Source organism: Pelecanus crispus, chromosome 7 (genome assembly GCF_030463565.1).
Source record: "Pelecanus crispus isolate bPelCri1 chromosome 7, bPelCri1.pri, whole genome shotgun sequence".
NCBI classification, from domain to species: Eukaryota; Metazoa; Chordata; class Aves; order Pelecaniformes; family Pelecanidae; genus Pelecanus; species Pelecanus crispus.
The window spans coordinates 13,900,333-13,919,101 of record NC_134649.1 but is presented as its reverse complement, the minus strand read 5'-3'; the positions used below and the strand labels follow the sequence as shown (position 1 = coordinate 13,919,101).

The following is an 18,769-nucleotide window of genomic DNA, read 5'->3' as shown; positions in this document are numbered from 1 at the left end:
ATATATCTTAAAATGTCATATATGGGAGCCATGTTTGACTAAATAGATTATTTAAAGTATGATATACACATGGGGGGTCTCTTCACTTGGTATAATTTTCTGTTCACTGATGGTGGCTTGTGAGTGTGCATAAAAGGGAGATCAGGCACCTTTGTATAAACTCACTTCAATTATATAGGCCATTCTTGTATTTTTAAAAGAATAGCTGTTCAGTATTGCAGCTGGCACACAGCACAGACTTGCTTTTGTTTTTCCCCTGTTATTCAGCTGATAATTATATCTAATATACATTGATTATTCCATGGTCATGTGCTCAGCAGAGACTATTTATAACTTTTTTGTTGCAATCATCTTATCTGCAATCATTTTCTAGTCAGTGATTATGGTCTAGTATAAATGTCTAAATAATGAACTTTTGTGTACAAATACCTCTGTCATTTTCACTTAATACTTTCCACTGATTCTCTGTGAACATTTTTTTGGGCAAAAGATATACAGCTGTTAAAAATAATGGGGATGGAAAGAGTTCTTTAAATAGAGAAAAGCAGAAAGCTTCAAATTTGACAAGGCCAGTCAACTGTTACATATTCAAAAGCAAAATCCCGCCCAAGTACAAGGAAAATGGGAACAATGGCATTATTGAATGTACATGAAATTGTGTTTAGTAAATGGAGCGTGGGAAGAAAAGTAACAAAGTATAAAATTGAAGAAAAGATGTAAAATTTATGATTAAAATTCCCTTTTTAAGAGTGTTCAAGTTGCTTGTGTTGCTACAGACTCTTCCCGGCCCCTCACTGCCATGTGAACTGTACCACTATAACTTACTTTAACTATACTTAATTATAGTAAGGTATATTTCTAAAAACCATTTTTCCCATGTTCATCTGTATAAATGAAATCATAAAATGAAGGGTATACTTTTTTTTTACTGCTATTCTTAGAAAAATAAAATAGCTGGAGCAGGAATGCATGTATTCATCATAGTGCTTGGTGACTTAATTTGCTGTTAATCTTAATTCAGACATTGCCCACTCACTTTCAAATTTTTGAGAGCTGAAGGTGAGAAATAATAGGAACTTTTTGATTTTAATTTTGTTCTGGTATTTCAGATTTCTAAATTTAGTGTTGAAACATAAATCCCTACCGTTGCTTTGTGTATCTCAATTCAAAATCACGCTTTCAGAAAACCCCCACCTGAATTTCTAAGCTGCCTACGTATATTGGCAAAGTTCACAGAGCTCATTCAAATATTCAGAAGCAAAGTATCACTTAAACCCTGAACTGCACTGAGCTGTTTAATACCTATGTGACATGCAGGCAATACCAAAGGGATTAATGAACTTGGGAATGTCTGTGCCTGCAGAACCTTGTCTAGTAAGTGTGCTGGAAAAACACCTCTGCTGCAGCTAAGCTTCAGCTTGTGATTGATAGATACAGTGATGGTTGGGCCTGGGCTGCAACCCCTCTTCTCAGCATACTTGCTGGTTTCACCCAGGCCAGGATTCAGGGCCTGCATGCTGAGAGAGATGCAGAGGGAAACAAAAAAGCATAATTAATACTTTGAGCTAGTATATACATCGAAACTCACATACCAAGGATTCTATCTATGCCTATAAAGAGTACAAAACTTCACAATCCAGAGCTATGGTTTTGTGTATGTGGGCTTCTTTTGATTTTTGTGGGGTGTGGCTTGGTTTTTTTGGTTGGTAGGGTGGTTTGGGGGGGGGGGGCGGGTAGTGATGGTGTTTTTTTTTTTTAAAGTAGACTTTTTGGCTAAAAAAACAAAAGCTTGGCAATATACTTGGGCAAATACGGTTCAAGCCAGATCTGACAGTTTTGAGATAATGTGCCTATCTTAAATCATGTTAAATTTCTGAATGTCATTATTGAACCACTCAGATCAACCTCTTGGGGAAGGGGAGCCAGCAAAATCTGCCTCTTTTCTCAGTGACAGAACCAGGCTGTGTTTCTTGCAGCTGCCTTTGTTGGAGACGAAGAACTAAATACTGTTAACCTTATACTCTTCTAGGACAGCTGAAAATAAAATGCAAACAGCTAATCCTTTTTATCTCGGTAGTCTGAGGTCAAGTTAAAGCTAGCTCAGGCAGTATCGAGTCAATGTACTGGAGGTTTAGTTAAATCTATTTATATATAAGGAAGAGTTCTGGAATGGACTGTTCCATGAAATAAAAGTAATTTATTTAACTTACAAAGGGAAAACTAAACAATGACATTTACTCTTCTTTCTTTTCGTACTTCCCATATTTTGCAGCCTGCAATTTAAAGTCACCTTTGGAGAAAGGTGCTTTTTATTCTAGTATATTTTACAATACAGCACAGACATCAAAATTTTCAATGGAGGAATATGACAGTTTGTTAACATTTAATATGCAGACATCCGTTCCAGTCTCTTAAGAACATGGTTTTTTGTTTACAACAGAAAAATACATCTGACAACAGTAGCTAGTTATATTACAAGCAAACAATATTGAACTCTGCATAGTTTATACAATATACTGTGGTAATAATTTAATTACCAGTATTATCCACTATTTACTAGCTGGCCACATAAAGCCTGACATTCATCTGAAATGTGGCATTATACGTTCTATTGGTATTTTCTTAACAGCTTCATTTAATGAACTATTTTCTGGACAAATGAATTTCAAAACTAAAAGCTGTCTAGAATCATGGATGTCTTCACTACAAACATTTAGTGCTTACAATACATTCCTAAAGTAAAGGCAGGTGTCCAATAGAAAACATAGTTGTCAGAGAGAAAGGAAAATAGTGTGCAAATTAAAAAACATCGCATTTAAAAATGTGTTGATGTGCAAGTTACAGTATCAGCTGTGTATTAATACTAACTGGGAAAAAAAATCTCCGCATAAAATAATACGTCTCACAGTACGTTCTTGATTGCACATGTTCCACGGCATTTGCATCCATTACACTTTCTTGCAAAAAATCAAATACACTGAGTACCCTTAATTAAAACTAAACTATTTTACAATGAGAAGTTGTATACATGCGTCAATTAGCGGGAAAAACTGGAATAAAAATAATCAGAATCACATCAGACTGCTTACTGACTTGTAGAGCCAGAGTGCTTGTTAAGTGACTGACAGTTGTCAGAATCTTTACAATACACTTACTAAATGCAGCTTGTGGGTTACTGAGCAATAACCCCACCTACGACTGACTGTACTGCATTTAATTCTTTGCTTTTACAATACAGTACATGCATTTCCACCCCAGTGATCCTTATGGGCATACTCAAAACATACCTGTTGTAAAACTTTTTTTTTTTTTTTTAATCTTTTTCCCTGTGATACTTAATGTAGTAACTGCTTTGAAAGGAAACAGACTATTTCTTTTCCCCACAGTGCATATCACTGTGTTTTTAGCTACTTAAAGGGACATTATATAAAAACAGGATTAGCTCACATAACGCTACAGAATGTCAAAAATGCCTGAAGGTACATTGAAAGCATTGGGAAGAACCCTCATTTTCAGCGTGCCATCTGCTCCACAGGAGAAGATACGATTGCCTTGCACAGTTTCAATCTGGGTGACACCAGCACCAATATTTCTGAAAATGGACTGCTTAGCATGTTCATTTTTAAATGAATGAATTAAATTATAGCCAGTCAGTCTCCACACCTGTATCAAAAGAATGACAAATGACAAGAGGAGATTAAAATTAGGATTTGTATTTTTTCCCTAATGTTTCAGATTCCTGGCTGTTCTAAACCCTACTCAGCAAAGATAAAGGGTATTTTATGTTGTCTATTAGCAACAATTACAACAAGTCCAAGAGTCTTGAGAGGCTCCTGATGAAGCATAAGGCAAGACAGCATAAGGATACCTTAATGTGGACCAGGTTATTCAGCAGGGTGAAGGTGAACACTGCCCTGTGTTACCTGATCAGTAGTGCCCCTCCCAGCTTCCCCCCCATGAAAGCTGCAGAAATCGACAGGTTGCATTTTTACCTAAGGTGACCATTGTCAGCTTTCCAGCAGTTTTCTGCTAAGGAATGCTGCAGAGCATAAGTTGCACAATTAATAAGCATGCAGAGTGGTAGCACAGCTGTCCGAGCTGTCTGTTGCGTCCTAACTTGCAGAAGCCCTCATCAAGACCAGGCCACAAAGCGTGTGGAGGCACAGAAAGCACCTATTACACAGTACGTGGTCCAGCTAAAAGGAAAGAAACTGTGTTCTCCTTCTCTTTACCATGTTCTTGTATTGTCTTCCTTTAGTATTCAGGAAATAATAAGCCCTTTAGAACAGGGACTGTATTTCTGTTTGGGTTTTTTTTTGTTATTGTTTGTTTCTTACTACTATGACATCTCAGTAGCTGTCTGGGGCTACAGCATCAAAAGAAAAAAAAAAAACTGAACTTGGTGTTACAGAAACTTTACACAATGTTGAAGTTACTGAGCACCCCCTGTAAGACAAAGAGAAATATCCAAAGGCAAAACCAGAACATTTTTAAGAGAGAAAAATAAAGCTTTCAGAATAATATACTTTGCTTTATCGACTTAAAATTCAGTCACACAACTTTAAAAAGACTGTTTAATCTTCTTTAGCAGAGAACAAAACCTACTTGCTTTTAGAAGGATATTAGTATATTTAAGTTTAAGGCAAGCATCCTGTATATCAAATACAGGTTTGGATTTTTTGGGTTTGTTTTTGTTTTGTTACTGCATTCATCTGGCTATTTACAGCATGCTGATCAACTTATGTCAATACAACTACTTCAGCTCCTCTGATACCTTACCTTCATGTTACCTTCTGCTGAGCCTGTAACAAAATAGTCCTCAGAAGGATCCAGTGCGAGGGCCTTAACAGCTGATTCATGTGCTTGGAAGGTGTAAAGGATTTGCCTCTGTCTGATGTCAAAGATGCAGATATATCCCTTCCTACCTCCAGAAATTAGAAGCTGATGTTTAGGTGCATACTGAAGTACTGTGGCACCATGATCATGACAAGTGAAGGCTGAAGAAGGAAGATGTCAGACTTTAATAGATTTGAAACTGTAAGTAGCTTTCGATCTTAAAATGCATTTATGCTATAAGTTTTTATCTGAATATTTTCTAACTTGACAGATACATTCCTTCATATGTGTAATGTCATAGCAGCTGACAGCTTTTTGCTCTCATAAGAGCTTTATAGATCTAATGCACAGGAAAGCATGATACGCAGTCTAATTTATTTTAGAATACAGGCACATACCTGAATTTAAAAAAAATGAGAAAATATAAAATGCACCATATTAAGTTCAATTAAATTCCTGAGTTAAAAAAAATAGTATAGCTGGACTAAAAAATTAAAGTAAATATTAATTACCTTATAGATATGTATTATTATATTCTAATTTCCTAATCTATTTTTCATAGGAGCCCTGACTCAATTTCTTTAAAATGAGGCTGAACTTCTGTGCAATCTGCTAGTTTTAAAATATGAATCTCAGATTGCACCTTTTGTTTATTCAAGTAATGCAGATGTTTGCAGATGCTTATGATGGTCAAATTCGCTCTTTTAAAAGCCCATGATATTATATTTGGATTTGTATGTGTGTTCTTTCATAGCGCAACGTGATAGAATTTTGCTTTAGTTCATTACATAAAGATAAAATTATTGAACTTGGTCAAATAGACACAAATGTCTTTTTAAGAATCCAGTCCAAGCATTGAAAGACAAGGACAGTAGACAGAAGGAGTTGTTCCTACTATTACCTCCAGTTGTCTTTTCCTCTGTGCTTCAACAGAATACTGGATATATTAAGTGCCAGCTTAAGTGAAAGCCTGCACACACGAGTTCAATAATGCAGCCTTAATTAGTCAGCTGTTAAATTTTTTTTCAGGACCGTATTCAGATACTTCAGACTTTATTAATACTGTCACAAAATCAGCTTTGTGTATGACCTTCTTTCTTCATACTTTTCTATATAGAGCAGATTAACATCATGCTAGAGACCAGTTCTGGTGCATGCATTAGTGTGCAACACATATTTAGACTGGTTCCCTGCTGCAAATTTTTCCCCTTGCCCCAAATGCACATACATGCTGCATTTCCTTAGTCCATAAGAAACAGGTTTAATTTTCTCTGCAGTACTTACCATGTATAAGACTGTTACCAGATGAAACCAAAGTGTCCCAGAGGCACACATTTCTGAGGGGGGGAGGGGAAAAAAGTCGTTATGGCCTGTTGCTAAATGATTCATGGGGTGACATGACTCAGAAAGTGTTCATGTTTTATGTCAAAGCCTAGACGGTAGAACTGAACAAGGAGCCCTTGACTCTCTGCAGTCATTGGAGAGCATATGCAAAGAGTTAAGAACTTTAATTCTTTCTATGCTCTTTTATGCTTCTTAACGGAACTACACTTTCTACCTTTAAGATGTGTACTAATCCTATGTTGCACCAAGAAATTATAAAGTTGTTCTTTTCAAAGAAAAAGAATTATCTTGCCTCTGCTGAACATATTTCGCCCCCCAGCAACAGCATGCCGTCAAACTAGTTGCATTTGGAATACACCTTGAAAAAAATGATTAACTGTTGACCACTCCTCACAAAAACTAAATTTGGGAAACAAGTGACTGAAGGATGAAACAAGTGACTTGGAACTTGATGTTCCAAGAAATTATCTGGCAAGTTCAAGCTGTAACAAAGCTTACAACACTGAGCCTTAAAATCTCAGCCACACATTAACGCACAAGAGCTAGCAAGCGAATGGAGATTAATAGATAGCTTTGGTGAAATTCCTCATTGTTTCTTTAAACCCACCTGTTATCATTGGACTGTCCCGATGTAGCAACTAGACTTGAAGAGGTTATAAATGCAAAGTCACTTGTGGTTTTACTGTGGCACTGCCAACTCTATTAAAAACAAAACAAACAAAAAAGATGCAATCTTACCAGTTGTACTCTGCATCAAAAGTTACTATCAGTCTGATGTCACTGATAGCATAACACAGTGTTTTGAACAAAGTTTAAAAACTGACAGGCAATGCAGTTTGAAACCTCAGAGAATGGAGCAATGGATTAAAAATCCAATATAAAATAAAAAGATACTAAAATAAGTGAACTATAACAAATCCACAATATAGTGCATCACTATAGCCTGAATTTCAAATTAAGCATGGTCTTCATGTACTGTTACAGAAGCAGTGAAAAGAATGTAAGAGTATATTTTTACCAAGTCTTGGGGTTGTAAAGTCATTGCTGTCAGCTCTGATTTTTAATTTAATCAAGGGTAATGCTGAAGTAGTATTTGTAATTATATTGCAGCTTATGGTTATGGTACAATTAGTTTTCCAAAGATCTATCATTGAAACTCTACAGTTGTTTTGATAAAGTACGCCAATTAAAAAGCAGCAAAATGAAAAATGTCTCAGTGAAACTGTTAAGTTCTTGGCCTGTCTGAAGTCTCAAAGACTTAACTTTCCTCTATAAAAAGAGAAAAAAAAAATCGTTTACTTACCAGATAGGGTTTAGGATTTGAAGTGGTTTGGTTTACTTGCCAAATACTTAGAAATCCTTCACCATCAGCAACACCACACTGCAAGGAACAAACTGCATTTATTAGCATAACGTACTGGTTACTGGATGCTTACTTCATGACAGTAAACGGATGACTTCAGGAAAGAACCCATCTAAAACACCAAACCACTGCCTGCACATTAAATATCAACAACAATGATTGTCAGGTACACTGAAGTATTTTAGAAGCCAAGTGAGTTCAGTGCTGATTGTTTAATGATTATTCAATGACTGATGCTCTCCTACATATCTAACTCTTTTCTGGAAATGGAGGCTTTTTAAATGTGGAAGCTTATCTTTCAAATCCTAAAGTTAAATGCTAAAGCTCACAGAGGCATCATTACTCCATGACTCTACTTGAAAATGCTCAGTAAAGTAAGATGCATGACAGTATGCCATAAAAGCATGATAAGAACAATTATGGAAGGACTGTACTATATCATGAGTGGTAAAATGACTGAGTTTATTTTTGTTAACCAAAATGCATAACAATTAACACTGTATATTCTATACGTGCAAGTATTGTACAAAATGTTTTTAGAAATATTTAGAGTTTTTTTTTTTTATTTTCTCCTTTTAGTCAGGTTTCATGAGTCCAGCCTGAGTGACCTCCATGTGAAGCAGGGGGGACAACTAGTACGTCTTCATTTCTTACTTAATATTGAATCCCCTGTGATGTTAAGATTGCAGTATCTCAAAATATAATCAAAACACTGATTTTTAAAAAAAAGTTTAAATGAGATTTTATGCTACCTGAAAATAGGTACCCTGGGAGATACATTGTATTTCCAGCTATTTCTAAATGTTGACCTTTGCTGTTTTATACCTATCTTACAGTCATGCCCCGATCTCCTTTAATTCACTTTTTATGGCTTTTAACTATAATGAAGTTAAATAGTTTGTCAGTAAAATGCAGACAAGACCTGCTAAAATAACAGAATGGGCAACATGAAAAACTGAAGAGGTGGGTATTCCTCCCAGTTTCTTTCTTTGTCCACTCTGTTTTCTGCATCTCATATACCTCACAGAGTCATTTCTGGCCAAAGCATGTGGCTCCTTTGTACTCTTTTTCTGCTCTCCACTGTACTGGAGTATACTTACATTCTTCAACAAATAGGCTGTGTTATATGTATATTATCTAGGGTAATGCATTCTGTCAAAACTTTACCTGCTCCAGAATGCAAAATGTGAAGTACTTCTTGAAGACCCATGCCTAGATCGACACAAGTTTGCTTCTACAAAATAAGTAAGCTCAATTTTTTTTGTAAATGTTTAATTTAAAAAGGTCACCACATGGGAACACATGTTTCAGAACAGCGAGAACAAGTCTGAAAATGAGGTAAATGGGATAGCAGTGTGAAGCTGACAGAACAGAAAGGAGAGTAAGGGTCAGCATTTATTACAAAGCTTCCATATGCAGCCAAAATGAATGATATGATACTGCTTATGCCATCATTCTAGGACATCTTAACAGTTTTGTGTGTCACCAGTTAAATCTGTTTTAGAGATCATAGTACAACCAAATGTTTCCTTACGAATAATAATTAAAAAAAAAAAAAAAAAACCAAACCCAAATGGAAAACTCCTAAATGCTGTACTTACCTTATTGCCCTGGGAATTGAAATACATTCTTGTAACCCTGGCATTCCCAGCCTGCCGGAAGCATACCAATTGCTGTGGCCTTGTCCACTCAAACATTCGAACACTACCATCTTGTGCTCCTGTAAGATCTAAGATTAAAAGATAGATGTTCATTAATACAACAGTATTTTATAGAAAATTATCTACTCTGTACTAGTTAGTGTGATTCACTTACAATACTGATGGACTGGATGTGAAGCCATTCTCTTGACGTTATTCAGATTTCTTTTAATAAGCTTCATATAAAACAAATAAAAATTAAAATAATTTTGAAAAAGACACAAACACACTCTTCAGTTTTGTTTATAGTACTACATGGTGAGTGTCACCCAGTTAGAAAAAGCCTGTTAAGCTAACATTATTTGCATCTAATTTTGTTTAGTTGCACTATAGTAATTAAAGCCTGTTTATGACAGCTTTTTTAGACATGGAAGTTCAAATAGTATTAATATTATCTTCTATTATACAAAGAACTTAAGCACTTGCTGATGTGTATGCTTTTGATATTAGTCCCAATGCAAGAATTTAAAGTTTGGGATTGTTCTGGTTTTGGTTGGCTTTTTTTGTTCGTTTTGTTTTGTCCCCAGAAACTCCAGGTCCTACCTCAAAGGTCCCATAAGAAAGAGAAAAACCTGATTATCCCATTATTTTCTATGCCACAATAATTCTGTGCCACAATGTAAAAGAAAATGCTTAGTTTGGCCTTCTTTTTTGGCCCAGTCTTGGTCATTGTAGGCCTTTTACTTCAACACTGAATTAACAGTATGATGACTAATGCACACTAGGTCTCTCTACCAAATAATACACCAAGAAAAGTAACACTGTCCTGAGCTGCACACAACAAAAGTACTTACCACACCAGCTCCAGTGCTAGTTTGACCACTGCCTAACCATGGCATAGACGAAGATGGTTGTATCTGATTCACTCCAAAAGACGGTGTAGTTGACTGAGTTAGTGTTGTGGTAGAACCACGAAAATCAATATCATCAGAACTGTAAAAGAACAGCAGTGTCCTGCTTTAAACAAATGTCTTTGCTACCAATGCTGTTTGCCTACCTCCTTGTAAAGAGCCTAATGGCAGTGGGTAGAGAAAGTGATTATAATGAGACTATAAATGGATAATTCCTGCACTTACATTGTACAAACACTTTCCACGTGCTCCAAAGCTATCAGTGTTTAACCTCAACAGATGATCCTAAGTGTGGTAGATAGATCTTGAGAGTGTAAACTCTCTTGAGAAGAATATTGTTGGAATATTCCTGACCTGCATGTCTATATGTATGTCTATTCTGTCCAATGGAGTGTGGTACATGTAAGTGCTTGCTGCAGCTGATACATTCAGTTCTCAGCACAATAATGGAAGAAACAGTAATTCAGGCTGTTGCGTCATACAACTAGTATCAGCTAGCACAACTGGCCTCAACACTGCAATGATGCAACTGCAGTGTTTCTAAGGTAGCACTTCCTTTAATAGCTTATGGACTGTAGGATTTTACTTCACTGTGCAGTGGAGACATGCCCAAAATACTCAAACCCCTCAAAACCTTAGTTTCTCCATGTGTAAAACAAAGACAGTAATTTATTCTTTTGCCTTCCCTCACTCCTTTCAGCAATCTGAAACCTACTGAAGAAGAGTAGTTAACTTTTTTTTTGTATGATCCACTTGCGCTTACACCAGTATTATATATGTAGCCTCACAGTAAACCAATACTCTTTAACATAACCACAAAGAAACAATCCTACCTTTTAGACTCTCTGTCATATTCTTCCCCAATCCATATAAATGACTGAGCAGCCAGTAGAGCCGAAATATCAAGTTCTTGAACATCATGTGTAGACGCCAAAACAATCTCATTGCTGTTTGCCTGTGCAGCACAAATAGAAAATATATACTAACTATAATTAAGATCTTTTTATTACACTTACTGTAGTATTTGAGGCTTACCTTATTAACTGCAAATGCCATTATCATATCTGACTCTTTGTGAATGATTTTTGCTTTTCCTCCAGGGTAGCCGAGATCTGCTTCAACCTAAAAAACATTCACAAGAAATTTCAAATAGCATGAAAATCCATTTTGTAGTGGTACATTCAGACTGCAAAAATCTATACAAAATTCATGCAAGAAAAGTTCAGTGGCCTCAGCATTGTTTAGGAAGCTAAACTTTAGACTTCTCGTACTCTTTGGTGTTCTAGAAGCCAAAAGTTATATTTGACTGTAAGAAACACAAAGTTGTGTGTGCAACACTATTTCCAAGGTGTTCACGCATCCCAATTATCAGGACATCCAAAGTTAATTCACTGATTAAAAGCCTGCCACACAGACTACACAGAACATATAGCTTCTGTTAGTCACATTAGAGAAAGAAAAGCCAGTTCCACAGAACTTTTAAGAATGTGCTAGAGGTTTGGGAGAAGGGATACTACCTTGTTTTTGTGATCTTCTGCTACGCAGTTTTGTTTGACCTGCTCCACACGATCTTCTACAGACTACATAACATCACACAGTCACAAACACAAAACACATGCACAAACAAATATAAAAAAAGAATGAAACATTCCAAACTAGATTTTAAAGGCCACTCTGTCAGTAAATGATGACAAATGTATTTTTAACTTCTTATAAAAGGCACAGAAACTAAGACAGGAATCTAAACAAACTCACTTAAAATGTAATGCCTCCTAGATGAACACAAAATGTATGATATTGTAAATAAATGGAGGAGTAATACACACACAAACTCCATACTTACAGGAATTCTTAAAGTTATTAAATAGTATACTTATTTCCCATGGTACTTATGTGTTGGTTTAAATTTTCAGTTAGAACTCATTACAGTTGTAACTGGTACAATTCGTAAAGCCCCATATTATATATTACTATATAGTATTACTTTTATATGTATATATCACTCATGCATATATACATAAAGTAATAGCTCATTTAAATTTCTTTTTCAATATGACACACAAAAAGTATTATATGAATACTCAAATGTATTTACTTATTACCGTTATCGCAAATGTTCTGTTTCTGTATTAGGACAGTATTCAAATATATAAAGGTAAGATGAGATATGTCTTGTCTAAAAATATTCGGCTCAGTTGATATTTCAGTAAACAACATGACAGTCATGTTGATTTTAAAAAACACTGTTAAATGAAAGAAAGGAAATTGAAATGCCAACGAGAAAATGGAAAGAAAAATTAAAAGAAATACTGAGGAGACTGAGGAACAGTTATAATTGAGTTTTCTTTTAAAAAAAAGTTACATCCTTTGTTTACCTCACTTTGCTTTCTTTTCTTTGTGAATATATATCTTATGAAAGTCTCTTGAAGAAGTTCTTGCTTCACAAGAAAATGCCAGAGCCTTTTTGCTGGAAGAGCTGAATAATCCTTTGATCTGAACAAAACAGAAGGCGGCGGCGGTGGTGGTGGGGAGAAAAAGCTTCAATGTAATTAAAGGTGGACAAAAAAATAAATCTAAAGAAAGACTCTGAATGACTTTAGATGAAAATCCAATTTGAACGAAAAAAAAAAAACCAGCCAAAATTTAAGCCCTAATTTGTTCAAGGTGCAAATATCAAGAGATACTTTTTTCTTGCTTTTTTTTTTTTAAATCAACATTATGTTACTAACTTCCAAGTACTACAGTTTAATCTGCTGACTTCCATTTATGTCTATAGTTGCAGTCTACTAAAACTGCTTTTATATTGGAATTATGCTGGCCCTACAGAATTTCCTTATGTATTTCTTTCAGAATTCAAAAGAATTGACAACTGTTTAGCTCATATATGAGCCAAATAAAATTCATTGCCTCACATTTGAGGACAAATATTTCTAAAGCAGCAGTGCATGTTTGTAAGAATATTTTAATAAAATCCCAGAGCAGTATCAACCATGCAAATCCAAAGTCACATACAATGAACAAACCTAAAGTTGTATGTTGGTATATTGAGAAAAGCAAGGTATTTTTGAGTTGAAAACATAGTTTGCTATCTGCATTTAGAGATACCTGCAAGCATGACATTGGTCTAAACGCAGGAAGATTGGCTTTACAAGGACCATACTACAACTTTCTTTCCCTCCTCATCCTGACATCTGCAGGTATTATATAACTCTTCTGTTGCTGAGGTAAGGCGGGAGACAGCTGCTACTGGAGGAATAGTAAAAGAGGTTGAATAGGGTCTTCTCAGCAGCAGCCGCCATTGCCCTTGATTTGCAGTCCTCCAAGCTCCACTCTTTCCTACTTATTTTCCTTTCTTGCTGCAGTTGTGAAAGGTGCAGCAGAATAAGTAAAGGCTGCTGCAAGAGACAGCTGCATAAGAAGGAACGAAGGGACATGGGAAAGTGGTTTCTGTAAAGCATTGGCTAGAACTAAGATCTAGCCAACCTTCATTTGGCTGTTTAGGTGGAAATACTCCAGTAATTCCATGATCAAAAAAATGTTTTGCTAGGAAAAAAATGCTTACTTGAACGGTGTGTTTTCAGGTTCAATCATTGCTTTATTGCAGAGAATAGCTGGTCCTGCACCTACACCAAGATCACTAGGATAAGTATTGATGTAGTTTGGTGGTGGGCCTTCAAACTGGTCCATTCTATCTTGAAGAATCTGTTCCCACTGTTCCAAATTTTTTATTACAGCAATGCCCAATGGTGATGTTACAGGCAGATCTAAACAGAAATATTAATAAAGGCTTAGATTAGAGGAAAAAAAAATCATTTAAGTCACAGTGTGTATAAAAAACCAGAATAATACAACAAAAAAAAAAATCTTGAAAGGAAATGTACTTGTTGGCTATTGTAAAATATAATGTATTAAACTATTTAAATTTAAAAATTAAAAAGCAGTCTGACGGAAAGCCACTTATACAGAAACTAAAATGTAAAGCAGAATTTAACGTACCAGTGAATTCCAGACCAGCAATGGGAAAGAAGTTCTTAACATTGTGCAGAACTAATTTTACCATTGTCAGATGCAGAAGTGCCCAGCTGTATAAGAACAGATTTAGTGTTTGTGTTAAAACAACATTAACACAGTTATCTGCAGAATATTTTTCTCCTTCTACCAAATGCACAGATTAGAAAAACAGTGTAGATGGTTCACTGAGGTTTACCAGACACACAGAGAAAGCTACTTATATATCAACTATGCAACATAAGGGTGCCTCTGAGGGCCCAGCACTGCAACAGATAGTACCCCCTTCTCTCTTTTACAAATCCCAGATTATTGTACTCTTCCCCCAGGTAAAAGAGTGTGCATGTGTGAGCCTCTGCAAGACTAAGAATTAACTACAAGCCCCCTGAAACACCTCCTGAAATTCTCTGTGAAATCACGACAAATACAGACAAGACATTACTTGAGTCTGGCATTCATGGCAGAAGCTTTCACACTGAAAGAGTCTCACAGATATTAAAGATACAAATCCTATACTGTATAGCTGTAAGAACTAATGAGAGACTTGAAGAAACACATAAAAGAGCCATCATTTTTCTCCATCATTATAATGCTGAGATCATCCACTTCATTTCATTTTATCTTGCAGCATTTTCTAAGTGTTCTATTTAATCTGCCCCTCAAAAACTAAAGAACATGCTTGAATCACTAGTCTAAAACATCATTCTAGAGCTGGCATTGTGGTAGCTTATGTTCTTTGTGCCTTAAAAATGAAGATGGGGTTTTTTTTTATTTGTTTTTTCCCCCTCCCCAAAAAATGCAAACCACACAGCTTTGACTTCCTGTTTTTTTAAGGCAAGTCGATAGGGAACTATTACTGTGATGAGCATTTGTCTTGTAATCCCATTGCCACAGATAAGTCTATCCACACAGTACTAAAGTTATTTGACTTAAACTGGACAGTGCAGAGAACCTGTATTTTCTTTAATTTGGAAGCAAAGGTAAGCACACAACGTAATTGTTCTAAAATAGTGGCAATTTCTGCTAACCTGTAAGAATTGGCATCTTTGTGTTCCTGGATCTGTACATCAGAGAGGAAAGCATCATCCTCTTCCTCATCACTGTGAATGCTTTCATCAGAATCATATATAACACCGCTGTCTGATAAAGGAAGAAATGGCTACAATGCAAGGGGGGGGAAAAAAAAAAAAAGTCTGCTATAAAAGCAATTTTCTGATGTCTTAACTAAAATAAGAGTTGAATATTATCACTGTCATAGAGTTTAAGTGACAACAACTTAACCTATATATAAGTTTCCCTAAAAGTAGCAAGGGCAAAAGTGTTAATCTTTGTTATTGGCAACAGACATGTTTTGAAAGTTAAGTAATAGACTTGTAGGCCCTTCATCTTTTATTATGAGGATAATATTCTGCAGTTTACTATGAAGACCACTCAAAATTTTCACACTATTTTTGTCCTTTAAAACTTAACAGAGAAGGAACATGCTTTTATAAACTGTAACCTATATTTTCCATTTTAAATTACCTTTGCCATAAAATAGTCCCACATGCTGAGTTCTGGAGGGATAAACTTTTCTTTGTAAGAGGGTCTTTCTGCAGGTACAGGTGGTGGTACAGTGCTATCTTTTACTGGTCTTCCTGGCACTAGCATTCTCATATTAAATCGACGGCGATGTTTATCCATTTCTTCTGATGGAAGAGGTGGTGCTAAGTTCAGGTAATTTGAAAAGCTGATATTAATATTGCATCTTTAGACATGGCTGTATTTTATAATTGAAGCAACTAAAACCACTGTTATTGGTACTAATTTCTACTGATTCAGAAATCAAAGCCAGCCTAAATAAAGTAAGTGTAATCATACAAAAAGTTCAATAACCGTGGCATTTATACATTGGATATATCATGAGAAATACATTTTATTATCTGGATTAAGTTCTCAGGAGATGTACCTTTTAAGTAAAAAGCTTTTAACTGAAAAAATTCTTAAAGAAATTAAGAAATTTTGTTGAGAAATGAAAGTAATACATAAAATGTCACTAATCCATAAACTGCACAAGTAGCAGTAGTTATTTAAAATGTAAACCAAAGAACTCTTAAGACAGCAAAGAAAATTTGCATAGAGACAGACTTTTTGACAACTGAAGTCTATTTTAAAGTGTTGTGATTTAAAATGTCTTAATAGTTATCAAAATATTAATGTGGATTTTGTTTTTCAAAGTGTTATTGGCCACGTAACATTGAAGATCACACTTACTTTATTACAAAGGAGCTAGATGTTTTAAAACTTTTTTTTAAAAAAAAAATAAAGCCACTACTAACATTCCTCTACATTGCAAGTTTTTACAAACCTTCATTACCATTCTCTGAAACATCAGAAGCTGTAGCAGCTTGTAGGTTAAAGGAAAACAGAACACATCTCAAATTGAAGACGGGACCTTATATAAGCTATTCATATTAACATCTTGTGAAAATAGCTGCCCTAAATGAGTTTAAATTATTCCACGAATGACAAATATCTGTTGTGCATACTTATAATGGTGCATTGCCTTATTACTGTTTTGTTTTATATTTCAGGTATGGAACATCTAATTTTTGCATAAGTTTCAAGCCTATTGTTGTTTTGAAAGTCTGTGACATGATTTTCAGTATTGTTGCAGTGTGAAGTCTATGAAAAATGGTTTTATTTGCCTTTGTCTCCAGAGCCTGAATTCAATCTCCATTTTTGCCTTTTCTTATGCAGTAAATTAAGACATGCTCATCTGTCTTTGCAAAATTCCTGGTTTTAGTTAGAGCTTACATATGCATGAACTATTTTTCTGACAGATGAAGTTGGTATTTCTTCTCCGTGGTCTTGTGCAAGGTGAAATCATATCTTGCAATAGAAATTGGTTTCAGAAATACTGTTTCCAAGTTACTGCAGTTGTTAAACAATAACACTCATCTCTTACATACAGGAAACTGTAGGTATTAACACTGATTTATACCATCTGTTTTTTCACTAAAAAATAATGACTGAAAGACCTGAAAAGTATTATAAGTAAGCATCTAATAGTAATATTAGCAATATAATAATTGTAAAATTGTATAATTCAGAATGTGCTGGGTGCCATTACAAAGGACAACTGTAAGACTAATACTTTTTCTGCTTTTTAATCAATATAACAGTTTTCTTGCCAGTAGATGCTTAAATTCTGCTTGCTTGATTTTCATCTTTAAAAGGAAGGAAATCTCTCCTACTAGGTTACTAAAAGGTATAAAATGCAAATCATTAGTATGACCTTTAGAGAACAAAGTACCTGGAATATTTTCTGACTGCCTTCGAGGTTTTACAAGAAGTTTCACTCCTCCGCCAAAAACAGCAGCCCACATTCGACTGTTCAAAGGATGGGCTGCTAGTCGAAATAATTCATTACATGAATTGGTTGCAAGGGCGTGTATAAGGAGACTCAGGTAGACAGCTACAACAGCTTCACAAAGTAGTATGTTTAACTTTGGTTGATCTTCATCTTGAGCTGAACTTAAGAGATTTATAAGTGAACTCACACCTGCAAAGAGGAAGAGTTCTACATTAAATAAGTGGGAATACAAATGGAAAAAAGGAAATGTTTCATCTCTACATTTTATGTTAAACATATACTAATAGCCACATGATACTTTTATTCAGATGAAACACACTATTAATATTTTTGCTAAAATCATAAAGATCAAAATTAAAAAAAGCCTTCTTGGGTCTGGGACTTCCGTGTTGCACCTCTCTGCAAATACTACGGGCAGTTCAGCTTGCCTGTGAAATTCCTGCACTGTTTCCACAGCTGACCTCAAAATACTAAATTTATGCTCATATGTTGGGAGTAGTTGTTTTGATAGCTATACCAAGTAAAGCATAGGTGTAAGACAGTACTGTAGAAACAGCTAACAGAAATAGCTTTGCTAGGGGGAGAAGCAGACTGGAAGAAAACATTTTAGGGTGACAAATTATCAGCTTATTGAGTTTATGATAAAGATTGTGGTCTCTTCTTCAAGCAAGATGTTTGCCAAATAAAAAGTTTATTTTTATTTGTTTTGATACGTGAAAAAGTTAAAGGCTGTTATTAATTTGAGAACTAAATCAGAAACACTTATCCATCATTGATCATCCATCATTTCATCCATTGTATTACAGGACAGTGAGATAATTTTGAAATATGGAGCTGTTCTAGTGGTGCTAAAAGTAACCTTATTTTTGTCTTACCTGGCCACTGAGCAGGAGATGAGTTTGGAGTTGCGTGCTCTTCAATACTTTCTGTCCTCAGTCTGCGTCTATCACTCAAAAGCAGTCCTTGATAAACCATCCCTGTAAACTGATTTGCTTCTGTTTGACTGCTAAATACAAATTAATTTTTTTCTGATGAGAAATGATTTTAGAACACTTTTGTAATAAAGTGTAGTACATATACATGCTTCTCATTTTAATCAGAAAATGCAATGTTTAAAATTCTATAGGATTAAGTCAAGAATTTTATAATTTCACAGTATACAAAATACATTTTTTATTAAAACTTGAAATGTTTCCATGTGGCATTATCAATTTTAATATGTTATGTGCATAGCTCCAGATATTATAATTTTTGAAAAAGCCTTTTTCATAATATATTTGTTCTGAAGAATTTTTTTTATGTTTTTGCAGCA

The 18,769-nt window shown here is 35.1% G+C and overlaps 1 protein-coding gene across 7 annotated transcripts in view; it reads right to left on the bottom strand.

Moving 5' to 3' along the window:
• Nucleotides 1-3,356: 3,356 nt before the first annotated feature.
• The window catches only part of DMXL2 (Dmx like 2), a 55,408-nt gene continuing 39,995 nt past the window's right edge, over nucleotides 3,357-18,769 (bottom strand). For 3 of the 7 annotated variants that reach the window (XM_075714622.1, XM_075714624.1, XM_075714625.1), the window contains 17 exons: nucleotides 18,333-18,460; nucleotides 17,398-17,646; nucleotides 15,627-15,808; nucleotides 15,131-15,261; nucleotides 14,091-14,176; nucleotides 13,657-13,858; nucleotides 12,470-12,587; nucleotides 11,130-11,216; nucleotides 10,928-11,049; nucleotides 10,038-10,176; nucleotides 9,359-9,419; nucleotides 9,145-9,272; nucleotides 7,484-7,561; nucleotides 6,788-6,879; nucleotides 6,121-6,173; nucleotides 4,780-4,997; nucleotides 3,357-3,663 (listed from right to left, as the gene is read on the bottom strand). In XM_075714622.1, coding sequence (XP_075570737.1) covers nucleotides 3,454-3,663; nucleotides 4,780-4,997; nucleotides 6,121-6,173; nucleotides 6,788-6,879; nucleotides 7,484-7,561; nucleotides 9,145-9,272; nucleotides 9,359-9,419; nucleotides 10,038-10,176; nucleotides 10,928-11,049; nucleotides 11,130-11,216; nucleotides 12,470-12,587; nucleotides 13,657-13,858; nucleotides 14,091-14,176; nucleotides 15,131-15,261; nucleotides 15,627-15,808; nucleotides 17,398-17,646; nucleotides 18,333-18,460 — 2,284 coding nt within the window. In that variant the 3' untranslated portion in view covers nucleotides 3,357-3,453. Of the gene's footprint in view, nucleotides 3,664-4,779; nucleotides 4,998-6,120; nucleotides 6,174-6,787; nucleotides 6,880-7,483; nucleotides 7,562-9,144; nucleotides 9,273-9,358; nucleotides 9,420-10,037; nucleotides 10,177-10,927; nucleotides 11,050-11,129; nucleotides 11,217-11,611; nucleotides 11,675-12,469; nucleotides 12,588-13,656; nucleotides 13,859-14,090; nucleotides 14,177-15,130; nucleotides 15,262-15,626; nucleotides 15,809-17,397; nucleotides 17,647-18,332; nucleotides 18,464-18,769 lie in introns of all 7 variants that reach the window. The other 4 variants (XM_075714619.1, XM_075714620.1, XM_075714621.1 and 1 more) reach the window with 4 other exon arrangements.